Source organism: Pholis gunnellus, assembly GCF_910591455.1.
Source record: "Pholis gunnellus genome assembly, chromosome: 12".
Taxonomy (NCBI): Eukaryota; Metazoa; Chordata; class Actinopteri; order Perciformes; family Pholidae; genus Pholis; species Pholis gunnellus.
The window spans coordinates 23,398,809-23,414,502 of NC_136539.1; the positions used below are offsets into that span (position 1 = coordinate 23,398,809).

Consider the following 15,694-nt stretch of genomic DNA (forward strand, 5'->3'; position numbering starts at 1 on the left):
CTCCCACCACACCGGCCCATGAACCACTCGTGAGAAAGGGCGGGAACGTGGGGGGGGGGGGGGGGGGGCTCTCTCACAGACCTGCAGAAGGTAGTAGCAGTAGTAGTAATAATAGCGGTACTAGCAGTACTAGCAGTACTAGCAGTACTAGCAGGTAGAAGACCTGAAGCTGACCGACCGGTCCGGTAGAACGGAAATAATGAAGGAAAATAATAAAACCTGTCCCGTCTCAGTCTGAGGAGCACCAAGAAAACACAGAGGGGGAAACAAACGCAGCCCCCCCCCCCTCTTCTTAAATTCACATTTAATATATTTCTACTTTCATTCATATGTTAATAAATCGTCCCTTCAGGTGTTTCAGCGAAGCTGCAGAGTTTTAAAGGCGACGTCATCGCTGAGGACCGCTTCAGTCCGGTCCGGGGTTTTGTTCTCTCTCTCTTTTTATTTTTTTTTTGGTGATGATGACATCGACGGTGGTGGTGGGGGGGGTTCTGAGATCCAGTGTTAGCGAAGGGTGGAGGACGAAGAGGAGGAGGAGGAGGAGGAAGAAAGAGGGGCGGGGCCTCTGATCTACCAGCTGAGCAGGTTGCTGCGGCCCAGAGTCATGAAGTAGACCTGGCTGGAGCCTCCGGACCGAACGGAGGCAAAGAACACCTGAAGAGAGACAGACAGGTGGAGGTTCAGTACCAGACAGACAGGTGGAGGTTCAGACAGACAGACAGGTGGAGGTTCAGTACCAGACAGACAGACAGGTGGAGGTTCAGACAGACAGACAGGTGGAGGTTCAGTACCAGACAGACAGACAGGTGGAGGTTCAACAGACAGACAGGTGGAGGTTCAGTACCAGACAGACAGGTGGAGGTTCAGACAGACAGACAGGTGGAGGTTCAGTACCAGACAGACAGACAGGTGGAGGTTCAGACAGACAGACAGGTGGAGGTTCACTCTGCATCCAGTTCAATCCGCTCCAAGAGGTTTTCATTCATCTCTTTATACATCAGTCAAATAATACAGGATATGTAACGTTATATACAAAATACTCTCATCAAACTTTGTGCCTTCTAATATTTTATATTCATTTTTCTACATATTTCACTAAATGTATAAAACTAAAAGTTTATTGTCCGACACAAGAGAAGACGTGTTTGTCCTCATGTCTCTCTGGAAAATAATCTGCATGAAAATGAAGATGATTAAAAGATGGAAAAGTTCTATAATTATTATTAATGTAGACGATATAGAACTGATAATGAAATTCATTTTTGGTTGTCATCGTGTCATCTCACATTCTTCTTTGGGTTTAAGGGAAAGAAGAGTTTACATTTATACAAAGTAATTGCATTTGCGATATTGGTGAGAATAACTACTGTTAAAATATTTCCATAGAGCGTTCAACCAACCAATCAGAATCATTCGCAGATCGACGAGTCGATCCGTCAAATGATTTCTGTGCTGATAAATGTTTCAGGCTCTGGAATCACTGAGTGCGTTTCTATGCCGCTTTTTTTATCCATTTGTTGCAATTGAATCCCAGCTAAGTAGTTTATTTTGTGTTCATACAGCTGCAAACCAGCCGACGTGTGGCTTGCTAGACACAGAGGATTCTCCTCCGGATGATGTTACGACGGAGTTTAGCTTCCAGATATCTGGGACTTCTACAACGCGAGCGAAGCAGCTATCGTCGTTAGTTCAGCCACGACTGACGAAACGCCCGCGAGTAACTACGCAGACGTCGCCGCTGAGCGTCGCTCACCTTGTCATTTCTTTCACAGAGGAACTTGAGTCTCTGGGCTCTCTTGTGCATGAAGACGCCGTCCAGGTGTCCGGTCTCCACCGAGCGGATCTCGATGGCCTTCTCTCCCCAACCCATGATCTGGTTAGAGCGAATGTAGGCTGCAGAGAGGGATTCAAGTTAACCGATGCACTGATCGAGTGTGTGTGTGTGTGTGTGTGTGTGTGTGTGTGTGTGTGTGTGTGTGTGTCCTCTGCAGCTGCACAATGATCAATGCAAGTGGCTCGTGTATAAGAGAGCTGTGTTAGCATGTGTTAGCTAATGATTCATCAATAATCAGAAACTTGGATCACATTGCAAATACAACACATTGTCCGTTTCTAATCTTTGCTTTTATTCTTTCAGATGAGTAACTATTATTCAAACGTATCGACCTCATTGATTCGGTTCATGCACAGTGTGAAGAGATGATCTGGATTATTGTTTATTGTCAGCTTTGTGTAACTCACCCACGGAGGTGGGCATCTCGCCCCACTGCAGCACCACGTCCTTGGTGATGCGTCCGTACGTGTTGACGTAGACGCCCTCGTCCTCGTAGCACACCAGCAGCTCGATGCCGTCGGTGTTGGGCAGGATGATGATGGCGTGAGACTGGATGTGGGTCTGGATCTGCAGGGACGACACAGTGGGTCAGATCATCACGTTGTGAGAGACCAGTTTTAGAAAAATCATTTCACGGCATCTTTTGGCTTCTGATCGACTCGAGGAATTGAGAAAGAACTGATAGAAAAGATATCAGAACGCATGAATCCACGCAGAGAACAGTGATGAAGGTCTTCACAGATATCTCTTCTATCAGTTTATTTAAGATAAATATATACACGATATAGATGAACTCAGATCATTGCTGGATCGTCCTCCTTGCTCTAACGCTATGAGCAGTAACGAGCTCATCCATACGAAGCATGAGGTCACGCATCCTCCTGTCAAAGTCCAACAGATAGATAGTAAACTCTGGGATGAAGCTCAGAAGAAGACTGGATGTGGACACAGACCCTTAGACGCCATCGCATCGATATTTCATGTTTGGTTCTCACGTGTGTCGGCAGGTAGATGTCGTAGACGGCGCCGGAGTCCACGTCCACGGCGTGGAAGCCCGAAGCGGAGCCGTAGATCACCTTTAACCTCTGGCCCTCCTCCACGGTCAGGTCCACCAGCAGGGGCTTGTGCACCAGGTCCCCGAAAGACTGAAGAGCACGAGGTCAGAATGCAGGTTATCAATACGGACAACAAGCTGAACAAACACACTTAATATCTGCCAACAAGCTGAGCGAGCGGAGCGACTCACCTTGAAGGCCATGAACTTGTGGTAGGGTTTGGGGGCCCAGGCGTAGACCTCCACCGAGTTCTTCAGAGCCAGAACCAAGAACTTGATCCGCTCGTATTTCACTGAGGAACAAAAACCAAAACATCAGAACACAAAAGAGCAGAACTGGCCCGTTTATCCTCCATCTTCTTCATCAACGCAGCTCCTCATCTGATCCTTAACTTGATTGTTTTTATGTTTTTATGTTCTTTGTTTGCTACGTGGAGCGCTTTGTAACTTCTGCTTTGATAAGTGCTGTTAGATATTATTATGTTTTATAGTCTGTAACTAATTTACACTTTTAAAAAGCAGTAAAATCGATTCAAACTAATGTTTATTGAGATTTCAGCATGATCAGCTTATTTCCTTCCCTCCTCCGATATTCAGAAAAACAGTCAGAAAAACAGTAAATTCTCAAATACTTCTATGATATTTGGTATTTTCATAATCTGGTTATTATCACCGTTGTTTTATATTCTTATGGAAACATTCATTCCAGCCATATAATCTCTTAATTCTCTAAAACACAGCTTGTTCACGGCCGTTCTTTATTGTACACTAAGTATGAGAAGATGTGTAAGTTTGAACTAATAGCAATTTAGAATTTTAAAACCTTTAGTCTCCACATTTCTCCTGTTTGACCCAACATCAGTACAAGAGGAAGAAGTTACAGCTGAAGAGTTTTATCTCGTGTATAATATTTGTATTTAGTATTTCTAACAGAGACGGGCGTCTTCAGGAAAAGCCGTGAACTGTACTTTCCACAAGTGCTCAAACTCAGCGTTAGACCGGCTGTGATTCAAGACGTGAAATCTGACAAATCTGAACGGATTTCACGACCGGCAGCTCTGAGCGTTACTGAGGAGTTTCCAACAGGAAGTGCTGATCTCTGCTCAGAGGACATTCTGCATTTCAGACAGGTCGTGTGTCCTTACATGTTCACTTTATTACTTCATGAAGGGCTTTCCTGCCATCGTCTACCCGCGGCACACTGAGGCGGTGAGGTTAGTGAACTCAGAGTCTCCTGTTCAACCAGACGTGACCGACACATAACGGTTTACAATGAACAAGCTTCACCCCCTCAAGGCTTACAACTTTATATGTTTGCCTTCATTTGATGGGGAGCAGCAGAGACGGGATCCCAGCCATCAACCAACCAGCTGGTGAGAACACGGTTCACAGGGAAGCTCAAACAGCCTTCTTACTCTCACGTTTGCAGAATCTGCAGCCATAAGTGTGTGTGGACCTCCTGCTTGTTGCGGTTTAGACCCCGTGAGACTGGGACCTACCGACGTTGTAGTGGACGCAGCCCTCCAGGTCTCCGACGGTGGTCCAGCCCTGTTTCTTCTCCACCTCGGGGTCGTTGTGCAGGATCTTGTTCCTCAGCCAGGACAGGTAGTACACGCGGAGCTTGTTCTTCTTCCCTGTCGGGGATCAAGAGAAATCAAATTATATTACACATATTTTATATTAAATGTGTTTACTGTCGTAGTATAATATGTGAAGCGTTGTGTGTTCAGAACGCTCTCCAGTCCAGCTGGACCGGTCCATTCATGTGACCAACACCCTCCCTTCCATCCCTCCTGGTATATTTTAATAACCATTAAACCGAAGGCGGACGTGATCTGGGAATTACAAACTGTGACAGTTTTCTCCAACATGGAGGAAGTCTTCCAGCGTTTGGACTTTTATTTTGATAGATTGGAAAACACCGAACATGTGGAGCGAAGACTGCTGAATGTGGTTCCTACGTCCCAGATTACAACACTAGCATCTCTGATACTATGGCACATATTAAACATACTGATGAGGAACCAACGATTATAACTGGTTGTTTATTATTATATATTATAACTCGTATTAGATCGACTCTCTCCTCCACGATGCCTTTAATGAATTGTGTCAGATTGATGTGTTGAAATGTAGAAGACAGTTTGTCTTTTTGATTAAATGTCCATAATGTATTTTTGTATCCTGATTTAATTGCCTCTGCGTTGAGAGAAGCCTGTGGGACTGACAACGAATGCATATCTCAGGTCCTGATAGTTTCATTATGAAGTCATGGTGTAGTATTCCATTACAAAGTCACAGCACAATATGTCATAAACAAACAGGATAGTATGTCAAACATATATATATATTAAAGGTCATAGTAGTGTGTTAGTTCTGTGTCAGAAGAAATCATAGTAGTCTATGTCAGAAAATGCAATAAAAAGTGATAATATGTGTTAGAAAAAGTCATAAAAAGTCATAAAAGTCAGAGTATAATATGTCACCTTTGGCACCGATGTCATGTTCTGGCTCACACACACTCGCTGTGACATTCTCTGCATTATTAATAAATGTCCGTACGTCTGATCACTAAACATGAGCCGCTGTCTGGATGTTCGTACACATTTACTCTCAAACACGGAGCTGAGACAACTTTCCGTGACGCGTATACTTCTACGCGTCGTCACCGCAAAAAAAAACACGATTAATCAGGAAAAGTCAAACGGACGCACGTGAGACGCTCTGCGGCGGTTCATTCCACCACAGGCGTGTGTCAGCGTTACATATCATACACACACGTGACGCTGAGGTTTACTCAACATCCGTCTCAAAATATCTCTTGTGACACACCGACTGCACCGCTTCCGTGTGTGTGTGTGTGTGTGTGTGTGTGTGTGTGTGTGTGTGTGTGTGTGTGACATTGAGAAAGAGAAGTAAGGACGTGGAGGAACTTTCAATCTGAGAAATCTTGGAACTCAAAACCATGTGTGTGTGTGTGTGTGTCTGGACCAAAATATTTGTGCAACAACAAACGCAGACACGCACAATTCTGTCTGAGAGTGTGTAGGGTGAAGCAGGTTTTAGTGTGTATTTGCAGGTGTGTGTGTGTGTGTGTGTTGACACAGCATGATGAATAACAGTGAAACTGTTTACAGTCTCACTTAATGAATCAAAGTATATTTGCATTGATCTGTGTGTGTTTGTGCACATATTTCTCTGCACAAGCACCTGCATACATTCTGTGTGTGTGTGTGTGTGTGTGTGTGTGTGTGTGTGTGTGTGTGTGTGTGTGTGTGTGTTCAATCCATCTCGATTAATTCTTCATCCCGGTGAGACCAATTTGGCTGCACCAAGTGTAATAAAAAACAACTTTAAAACGTGTGTGTGTGCTCTTGTGTGTGTGTGTGTGTGCGTGCTCTTGTGTGTGTGTGTGTGTGTGTGTGTGTGCGTGCTCTTGTGTGTGTGTGCGTGCTCTTGTGTGTGTGTGTGTGTGTGTGTGTGTGCGTGCTCTTGTGTGTGTGTGTGTGTGCGTGCTCTTGTGTGTGTGTGTGTGTGTGTGCGTGCTCTTGTGTGTGTGTGTGTGTGTGTACCTGATATAGTGACCAGGACGTTGAGTCCCTCCAGGACGTCCATCTGCTGGAAGCGCCGTCGGCTGATCAGAGGGTAAACTTTCCCCTGACCGCTGCGATCCAACAGCATCAGACCGCTCTCTGTTCCCACCAACAGGTTCACGCCTGCACACACACACACACACACACACACACACACACACACACACACACACACACACTTAGAAGAACACTAACAAACACTGAACAGCTGGACACACAGAGTCCAGTCTGGTCAGACAGATGTTTGCTGCCACCAGGTGGTGAAGACTTTTAGAAGTGTAACGTCCAAAAGAAGAAGTTTTACTTTTAATGAACACTGAATATTACTGATTACAAACAGATCTGATGTTCTTATGTAACGTAATTATGTGCATAAAACACAACCAGCAGTGTGTTGAATATTTAAAAAACAATGGCATACATAAGAATTAAATAAGAATATTTACTTGAAATGTACGGTGGAAAGAAATGCAGAATTATTCAATGAATAACGATAGCGATAGCGATAGCGATAGCGATAGCGATAGCGATAGCCATGTTGTTTGGGTCTCACTCTTACCCCAGAGAGCAGCGCACAGGATCTCAGAGTTGAACCTCTTCTTGTACTTGCGGATCTCCGGCGTGTCGCTCTGCGGGCGAGTGTTGACCGGGTTCACGTTGACCACGGAGCCCTTCCGAGACGGGTCGGCCCGCAGCGCCTCGGCCAGCCGGGCGTCGTTCCCGTAGCCTGGAAAGGTCAAAAGGTCGGTCACATGGTCAACACTGATAGTCGTGAGAATAGACCGGGAGGAGAAATTTAGAACAGACCGGAAACAAACACGCAGAAATAGACGTAAAGACAGAACGAGGATCAGGAACGAGGTCCTCTGAAGGGAGGACGGGGAGAAAACCTTGTTTATGAACTGCAGCGGCTAACGAGCTCCACGACCTCGGAGAGGAGGAGAGTCCACGCTAACCAAGCGCTTTCTCTGAAAAGCTGCTCAACACACTGAAGGAACGTACCTAAAAGCATCTGATTCTTTTTTACCCAGCAGCCAGCGGGACACGTGACTCACCGATGTTGTTGAGGGCGCTGCCGGTGGACGGAGACACCTGGAGGAGGCGCGGGTCGATGAACGGAGTGAAGGAGGAGGAGGACTTGTGTTTCTGCATGTTGTTACTGGACTGGCTCTACAGTCAAGAGGAAAACCAGGTTCAGTGGAGACACAACATCACGACTGTGAATGTGCTGCTTTTAAAATATGAAAAAACACATTTAATGTAAACAATTAAGGAGACAATGCAGTCAGAGCAGCAGGCAGACGTCTGTGTGTTCCATGCATATATATACACGACGAGCATTCAACCGCAGGGTAAAATAATAAATACGAGGAAAAACCAACGGTGGAGGGTAAAAACAAATGTTGACAAAAAGAACAAAAAGGGGAAACAAATATAAAAAAGTATTTCCGTGTGAAACATACTTGCCGTTGAGCTCCTAACTGCCCTGTTGGCTATGACTGACTGTCTGCAGAATGTGAGAATATGACTGGAAATAGGCAACATGAAGGAATAAGATGAGATTTAGATGTTTGTGGGGAACGTTGGTGAAACCACAACGAGCCTCAAGAGGAAACTTTGGCTAAAACGAGCTGAGAACCAGAGCGAACACGTCTGTGATCCTACAGCTGTAAGTCCCCCAAAAAGTCGTATCTTCCCTCCTCGTTTTATAAGATTACACAAGAAATATCACTCTTCTAAGGTGTCCCGTGTCGGGGCTGAGGGGGACATACCTCGATGAGCATGCTGAGCTTGTCCAGCGGACTCTGGGGGGACATGGTGGAGGGGCTGGCGAGGCTGGAGGAGGAAGGGGAGTTGGATGCGGAGGAGGAGGAGGAGGGGGAGGAATGGTGGCTCTGCTGGATCAGGTCTGGGAGGTGGTGGATGCGGCCGGCGAAGCCGTTCCTGTCCGAGCTCTGTGTGGGGTGATGGTGGTGGTGGTTGTGGTGGTGGTGGTGGTGATGATGGGGGCTGGGGGTGTGGTGGCCGAGGCCCGGGCCGGAGGGTGGTGGTGGTGGGGGGGGGGGTCTGAGCTTGGCCCGGGCCGGGGCTTTGACGCTTTCTGCCGTCACCTGCGCTCTGGAAGTAGAAAGAGGGGCAGACGGCTGAGGGTCTACATGTGCTCCTGGTGGTGAGTTCAGGGGACGGGGAGGCGTTAGCTAGAGCGAAGGACAGACAGCGGCTACTCTACAGGCGGGAGGAGAAGTCTCGTTAGCAGTCAATTACACCGGCAGATAAATTCATCCTTTAGTAACGTTTAAATGTGTTCACTGCTCTAAATGGACTTAAAGTGGAACAAAAGCTCTTTAATATGGAATAAATCTCTCGTCTTCTTTATGTGAGCACCAAACTACTCTAAACGTCGTCCCGTTGGGACACGGAGCCGCTCTCCACCGGACAACAACTAAACAAGAACAGAACATGATCAACACAAACAAAATGGAAAAAACACTCGGGGGGGAAACAAATGAAGAGAATATGCAAACAGGACAACTGAAAGTGTGTTTTAAATGATCGTTTGTCTCGTTGTTGTTTCGGCCGGTACCTGTCTGACGATCAGCGTGCCGTCTTTACACGGCGTCGAGCCGGCGTCGCTCTCACCTTCGTCGTGGACGATCATAGTTTTCACCGACTCCGTCTCTCCGTTACTGAGTCTGGAAGAACTGCAGGAAAGAAGAAGCAAAGAAACTATGATTTATCGTGCGACACACTGGCAGAACATACACGACGCCGTGTTGAGACCACCGTTTAACCAAACCTAGCCCTAAACCCTAAACCCTAGCCCTAGCCCTAAACCCTAGCCCTAAACCCTAAACCCTAGCCCTAAACCCTAAACCCTAGCCCTAAACCCTAAACCCTAACCCTAAACCCTAGCCCTAAACCCTAAACCCTAGCCCTAAACCCTAGCCCTAAACCCTAAACCCTAGCCCTGAACCCTAACCCTAAACCCTAGCCCTAAACCCTAAACCCTAGCCCTAAACCCTAACCCTAAACCCTAACCCTAAACCCTAACCCTAAACCCTAAACCCTAACCCTAAACCCTAGCCCTAAACCCTAACCCTAAACCCTAACCCTAAACCCTAACCCTAAACCCTAGCCCTAGCCCTAAACCCTAGCCCTAAACCCTAAACCCTAGCCCTAAACCCTAAACCCTAGCCCTGAACCCTAAACCCTAAACCCTAGCCCTAAACCCTAAACCCTAGCCCTAAACCCTAAACCCTAGCCCTAGCCCTAAACCCTAGCCCTAACCCTAAACCCTAGCCCTAAACCCTAAACCCTAGCCCTAACCCTAAACCCTAGCCCTAAACCCTAAACCCTAGCCCTAGCCCTAAACCCTAGCCCTAACCCTAAACCCTAGCCCTAAACCCTAAACCCTAGCCCTGAACCCTAAACCCTAAACCCTAGCCCTAGCCCTAAACCCTAGACCTAAACCCTAAACCCTAGCCCTAGCCCTAAACCCTAACCCTAGACCTAAACCCTAGCCCTAGCCCTAAACCCTAAACCCTAACATGCTGTTATAAAGTGATAATAACTCTGCTTCATGTCACAGCGACATCAGACACATACACAGCTTTGGAGTCCTCGGGGCCAGAAGTCGACTCTTCGCCTCCCTCCTGGTCCACCTCTTCGTCGTCATCTTCATCAGTGGTGTCTGAGTCGTCACTGGAGGAGGAGTAGTCCGTCACCTTGTTGGGGGGGCGGACGTCATCCACGGCTCGCAGCTCTTTGGCCAAAGCCGTCAGGTCCTAAAGGTCGAGAGGTGAGAGAAGAAGAAAACACACCTGTCATTTTATCTCATTGAGTTCAGTTCTTTCTCCCTCTCTGTTGGAACGTTGCCCATTCTTCATCATCTGGACTTTTTTTATACGAGCCGTTAGTTCAGACGATCAGTTAGCAGGAAACAGAAAAGCTGCAGAAAAGGAGGAGTGGTTACAGAGGAACGCCAGCCAATGAGAAGCCAGCGTGAGAGCAGCAAAGCCAAGAGATGAAGGGACGAGATGCTCCTCAAGCTGCTGGAGGTCAGGTTAGTGGATGAATTTGAATAATGACAACAGTGTAGAAGAAAATAAGTTCATTCTTTCTTGAGGTTAGAGAAGGCGAGAGTTAAGATGGCCACCGTCGGAGAGAAAGCAAGCAGTAAGTGCAGAAAACCCTTCAGCCAGCGAGCTCAATCCAAAGTCACAGAGTCGTGTCACCAAATGAGCCAGCTCATCATCTTTCACACAAAATCTCCCATCAGGCCACAGCAAATCATCACACACACACACACACACACACACACACCCCAAAGCGGTGACTATTAACACACACACTTCTAGATCTGGATCCATCCCAGCTAGCTAGCTAGCTAGCGAGCTACACAACCGGCTAGTCGGGCTTTTGAGTCTCACCGCTGGTCTGTTCGGCCTGACCAAGTCCCGCCTCTCCTCGGGTTTTTTCCCAGCGTTCTCTGGCCGTTGGAGGGGCGAGCCCTCTGATTTGGAGGAGGCTGAAGGAGGCGGAGGTGAAAAGATCAGTTTATTCTAAATAGTGGTAAAAAAAAAATGCACAAATTGACTGTATTCTAAGGTGGCGTTTCAGTTCTATTGTCCACCTCCTGCCTGTTTCTGAGTGCTGATTGGTTGGAAGTGTGGACTCACAGCGGGCCCTGAATCTCTCTCCAGAGCCGCAGTGAGAACCGGGCTGAGAGCTGGAGTTACTGGAGCTGCTGGAGGAACTGGAGCCTCCGCTGCCGGTGTTACTGGTCGGCCTGGGAACCAGTTTCTCCACTCGCTCCCACAGCAGCCGAGGCTCCGCCGCACTGTAGAGCCAACAAACACCGAGAGAGTCAGAGGTGAAGGCAGTGTAGAAGACTGTTGTCTGTACTTTGTGATTTCATTTTGATTGGTTCTTTATTCTGACATAGAAACCGATAATTTCAGATTCATGATGTCGATTGATAATATTTTGGGCAGCCATTAAACTCTCTGGTGCCTCAGAATGTGCCAGAATTATCGGGAAGTGAAGCAAAAAGTAAATGAATAGTAATATTAACAGACTATTTTGTTTAACAGGCCATTTGATTATATTTAAACACATATGCTAAATAGGTATTAGTACAGTAAGAACAGACTATATGTTGTTTTTGAGATGAAATAAAATACCTCATGAGAGGTTTTGTGGTTTGGAAAAACTGTGTGAAACAAACGCATTCACACACAAAGAAAAAAGGTCTCACAAGGTTAGACAGCTATAGCACTGTTACATAAACCCTCCCACACACAACCCCATAAAAACCAAGACAACAGCCGCAGACAGACGGGGAAGTGACTGAGTGCACTGGTTGCACAGACACAATCCTGAGTGTGTGTGTTTGATCCATCTCCAAACAATGCAAGTGTTTGTTTTGAGAAAGTCATTCTTTTTCATGTCTTTTTAATGACACAGTTGAAAGCAGCAGCCTGGTTTCACTCTGACTCACAGCACTCACACTTTTCCCCTGAAGGCTGCAAAATGACTTTGACACACTGACATTGTGGAGCTTTAGTTCATTAAGATCTCATTTGTGTCCTCTGAAAGCGCACAGTAGCTGAACATTTATATTCCCCTCTAAAGATACGACCAGCGGAGTCCCACAAGGCAGTATTCTGGGCCCAGTTATATTCCAATAAACTTGTTTTTCTTTTGTAATTTGACGCAAATAGACTGTATTGTATGTAAATACTGCATGTCTGCTTTTCAAGTTGTTGCGAAGACAAATTTCCACCCTGGTGGACAATAAATGATAAATTCTATTCTAGATTTAATAATCAGAACTACCAATAAATTCACGTTTCAGCTAAAAACTACCGATTTGTTTTGTATCTCCTACAGTTTTCTTTCAATTACGAAGATGACCGATATGCCAAACTATGCTGATTTTCTTTTTATCGATACAAATCATACATCATCATCATACAGATCAGAGGGGTAGTGTCAGTTTACCTGGCAACAGGGCGGTGCACGGCATGGCTGCCGTGATGATGAGGCGAGTCTCGCTTTGACAACACCGGGGACCTTGATGTAGTCCTTACGGGAACCTTTTGTGATAAAGACAGTGACCCGCTCACACGTGAACACTCTGTGAGCATGAATGTGTGTTTGAAAGTGCAGCGAATACATAAAATACACAAAAACATACAGAAACCTTCAATCATAAAACTATTAGCGGCATCAAAACAACCCTGGTTGACCATCTTGCTCAAGGCCCCTCAAGTAGCGTTAGAGGCTAGCTCTTTAAGCTAAATTAGCAAACAATGCTTATTAAAAAGAGAAACATTAACTTCCAAACCCAAATTTTAAAAACACATTTATAAGCAGCTCTTCAACTCCCCTAAAGCGCCAACAGTGTGTAGCTACTATCGTGGCATATATAGCCTTATAGTCAGCTAACGTCAGCTAATTCATCCACACTGTCTGGGCTAATCTGATTGGTGAATCAGCTAGCTTGTCGTTTGCAAATTAATTTCAGCTAAAGTTAAAAAGCAACTAACCAACAGATCCATGCAGTGTAGGTAAGTCAAAGCTAGCTGGCTAACCTAAGCTTGCTCGCTTAAATTGTAAACAACGATGTTAATTTTAGCCAAGAATAAATGACGTAACGGCACAAAGCATAAAAAGTGTAACTATTTATTGCTTTTTGCTAGCTAAGCGCGAAGCAAGGCAGGGCAGACATCTATTTAACAGGAAGCTAAGCTAAGCTAAGTTTAGCCAGCTAGCTGTAACTTAGCTTCGCGGCATGGATCTGGCGCTGGTTGCTTTGTTACATTAGCTGCTAAAGTAATTTGTAAATTTTGTAAATTTTCACAGTTTGGGCCGGTGTCCAGGAAGCCAACTGCAGTTCACTTAACAGCCACCGGTGTCGTTAACAACGAGGACCCTTTAAGATTTGAAATCTTTAAAACAAGTTATCCCAATCAAATTCACAAAAATCAACTGTGTGTATTAATTTAATCGCTGCTACTTATGAGCTGTGGATTTTTAATATGGCTGCACTTTCACCGTAAAACATGCAGAGTGAAACTGCAGACCAAGAGAACGCAGTTCATGTCAAACATGTTGTATCAGGACAAATCCTCCTCCTCTAACTAACCTGCTCAATAATGGCCCAGAGCACCACTGAAAAACCAAAACCATCACACCGGCAGTCACAGATCACACCCAAAGTCAAAGCTTTCCCCCTTTCCAGACTCGTATGGAATTTAATAAAGCCGAAACATAACCTTTAATAACATCCAAAGCTCGACACAACACAGCTGTGCAAAACAGAACGTCCAGCAGCTGATATCATTTAACACAAACAGCCATTATTTTAGTTTTGTTAAGAAGTGTAAGTTAGGGGCAAAATGAAAAAAAGATATGGATTGATGTTAATGAAAGGTCAATCGTTCCTCCTGTATTTCAATACTCTTGTTTACCGTATACTCTTAACTTTAAGTCGTATTGAGACTCTGTTCTACGTAGTTACAGTAAGTCTTGTGGTTCGACTTGGCAGCAGTTCTGTTTATAACTCAGGGTTCAATTTACTAACTTTGGCTCTGTGGACTGAATTTAGACGTCTCTTCTTTTGGATTCTGACTCCCCACATCTGTGGCTTTGACCACACAGCGTTCCTGTCTGTCCTACACTTAGCCGAGACGTCCAACACGCTATACATTCAGGTGGAAAAAGCTGTTTTCTAAATGTAAACCGCTCTCTCCTCTCCTTTGCATATTTTTCTCTCCCTCTGCAGTTATTGTTTTATGTCATTTTATGGTTGTTCAGGAAAAGCAACATGAGACAGATTGTCTCAATTTGTAGATTATAAACCTGGTTCCCTCCACAAACAGCCAATCAGATTCTTCCATTGCATTCTGGATTATTATATAAAATAATCTCTGTGTCAAACAAACGTTTCTGATTCTTCCAGGTTTCGTTCATCAAGATAATCTTCACTAATGAACTCCACTTTTACGATGTTTGAAGTTCAAACTAAAAAGCTAACGTTAAACCGTTCAGGATAGTAATCTCAGTTTAACTCCTGCTGCCAGACTACGTTTGGGGGGGTCTTTCTCCCTGTCCTTACCCGGGGCGGGACCTCCTCTGACGGCCTATGCTGGGGGTGGGGCTGTGGGTCAGTGCGTGCAGGCGTTGATGATGATGATGAGGAGGATGGTGATGAAGGTGGAGGGTGATGGTGTTCCTGGCTGCTGCGAAGGTGCAGATTTTGAAAGCTAGGGGCGAGCGGCTCGCTGTAGGAATGCGGCCGCGACACGGCGGGCGGCGTGGCGACGGAGGAGGAGGAGTTTGGCGAGGCCACGCTGCCGCTGCTCTTTAAAGCAGCCAGATGGGAACGGACCTTTACAGACAACAGAAACACAGTGTGGGGGGGGGGGGGGGGGGGGGGGGGGGGTCAGTCTGCATGCAGTGCACTCTGAAAAGAACAGGGGATTCTGGGTATCTCTAGGGGTTTGTCAGATGGGAGCCTAGTACTGTTCCCTGAGGAACACCGACATGCAGCTTTGATTTGATCCCTTTCAGACGTTCATCACTGACCTCATCCAGCTGTTAATGTCAAGACATTTTGTCAAAATAAGGTCTTTGTTATGGCTTCCTTCAAACATGACAGCACCTTTACAGAAACAGCCAAAATACATGCAATATTATTTTTTTGCTCCTCCAATTTCGCTTGGTTTCCACAGCTGTTTGAACAGAACGTCTCCTTTATCTCCCTTATTGCAGTTAGTCGTTGCAAAAAAATAGGATTTAAGCTCCTGTGCTTCAGTCTGGAGCAATACATCGGTTTATTTTTCTACTGATGATCTGAAAGTTCCATCATATCGTTTGATGACTTCTAAACTAAGTAGTTGTGTTGTCTCAACCTAACTAAGTAGTTGTGTTGTCTCAACCTAACTAAGTAGTTTTATTGTGTAAACCTAACTAAGAAGTTTCCTGTGAAGACAGAAGTTTACTTTGAAAACACTATTCATGTAACAAGCAGAAGTTGACACGTGTTGCTAAACTTTAGAAAAACGCAAGAAAAATGATGAACTTCTCATAAGATATATGAACCGTTGTATGAGTGGTGATCATACGACTGGATTATACTGCTGAGAGTTTGTAAACAGATGTTTTGATGTAGTTTTGTTGTTGTGTTAAACGTGTCCTCCATTCACT

The 15,694-nt window shown here is 45.5% G+C and overlaps 1 protein-coding gene across 1 annotated transcript in view; it reads right to left on the reverse strand.

Annotated features, from left to right (window-relative positions):
• The window catches only part of LOC306703826 (mitogen-activated protein kinase kinase kinase kinase 4-like), a 69,481-nt gene continuing 53,787 nt past the window's right edge, over positions 1-15,694 (reverse strand). Inside the window, 17 exon segments of the mRNA XM_079169938.1 lie at positions 1-654; positions 1,754-1,893; positions 2,242-2,401; positions 2,830-2,979; positions 3,081-3,181; positions 4,388-4,522; positions 6,461-6,604; positions 7,041-7,208; positions 7,537-7,651; positions 8,254-8,542; positions 8,544-8,599; positions 9,066-9,183; positions 10,088-10,266; positions 10,912-11,009; positions 11,161-11,321; positions 12,485-12,579; positions 14,604-14,876. Coding sequence (XP_079026064.1) covers positions 571-654; positions 1,754-1,893; positions 2,242-2,401; positions 2,830-2,979; positions 3,081-3,181; positions 4,388-4,522; positions 6,461-6,604; positions 7,041-7,208; positions 7,537-7,651; positions 8,254-8,542; positions 8,544-8,599; positions 9,066-9,183; positions 10,088-10,266; positions 10,912-11,009; positions 11,161-11,321; positions 12,485-12,579; positions 14,604-14,876 — 2,466 coding nt within the window. The 3' untranslated portion in view covers positions 1-570.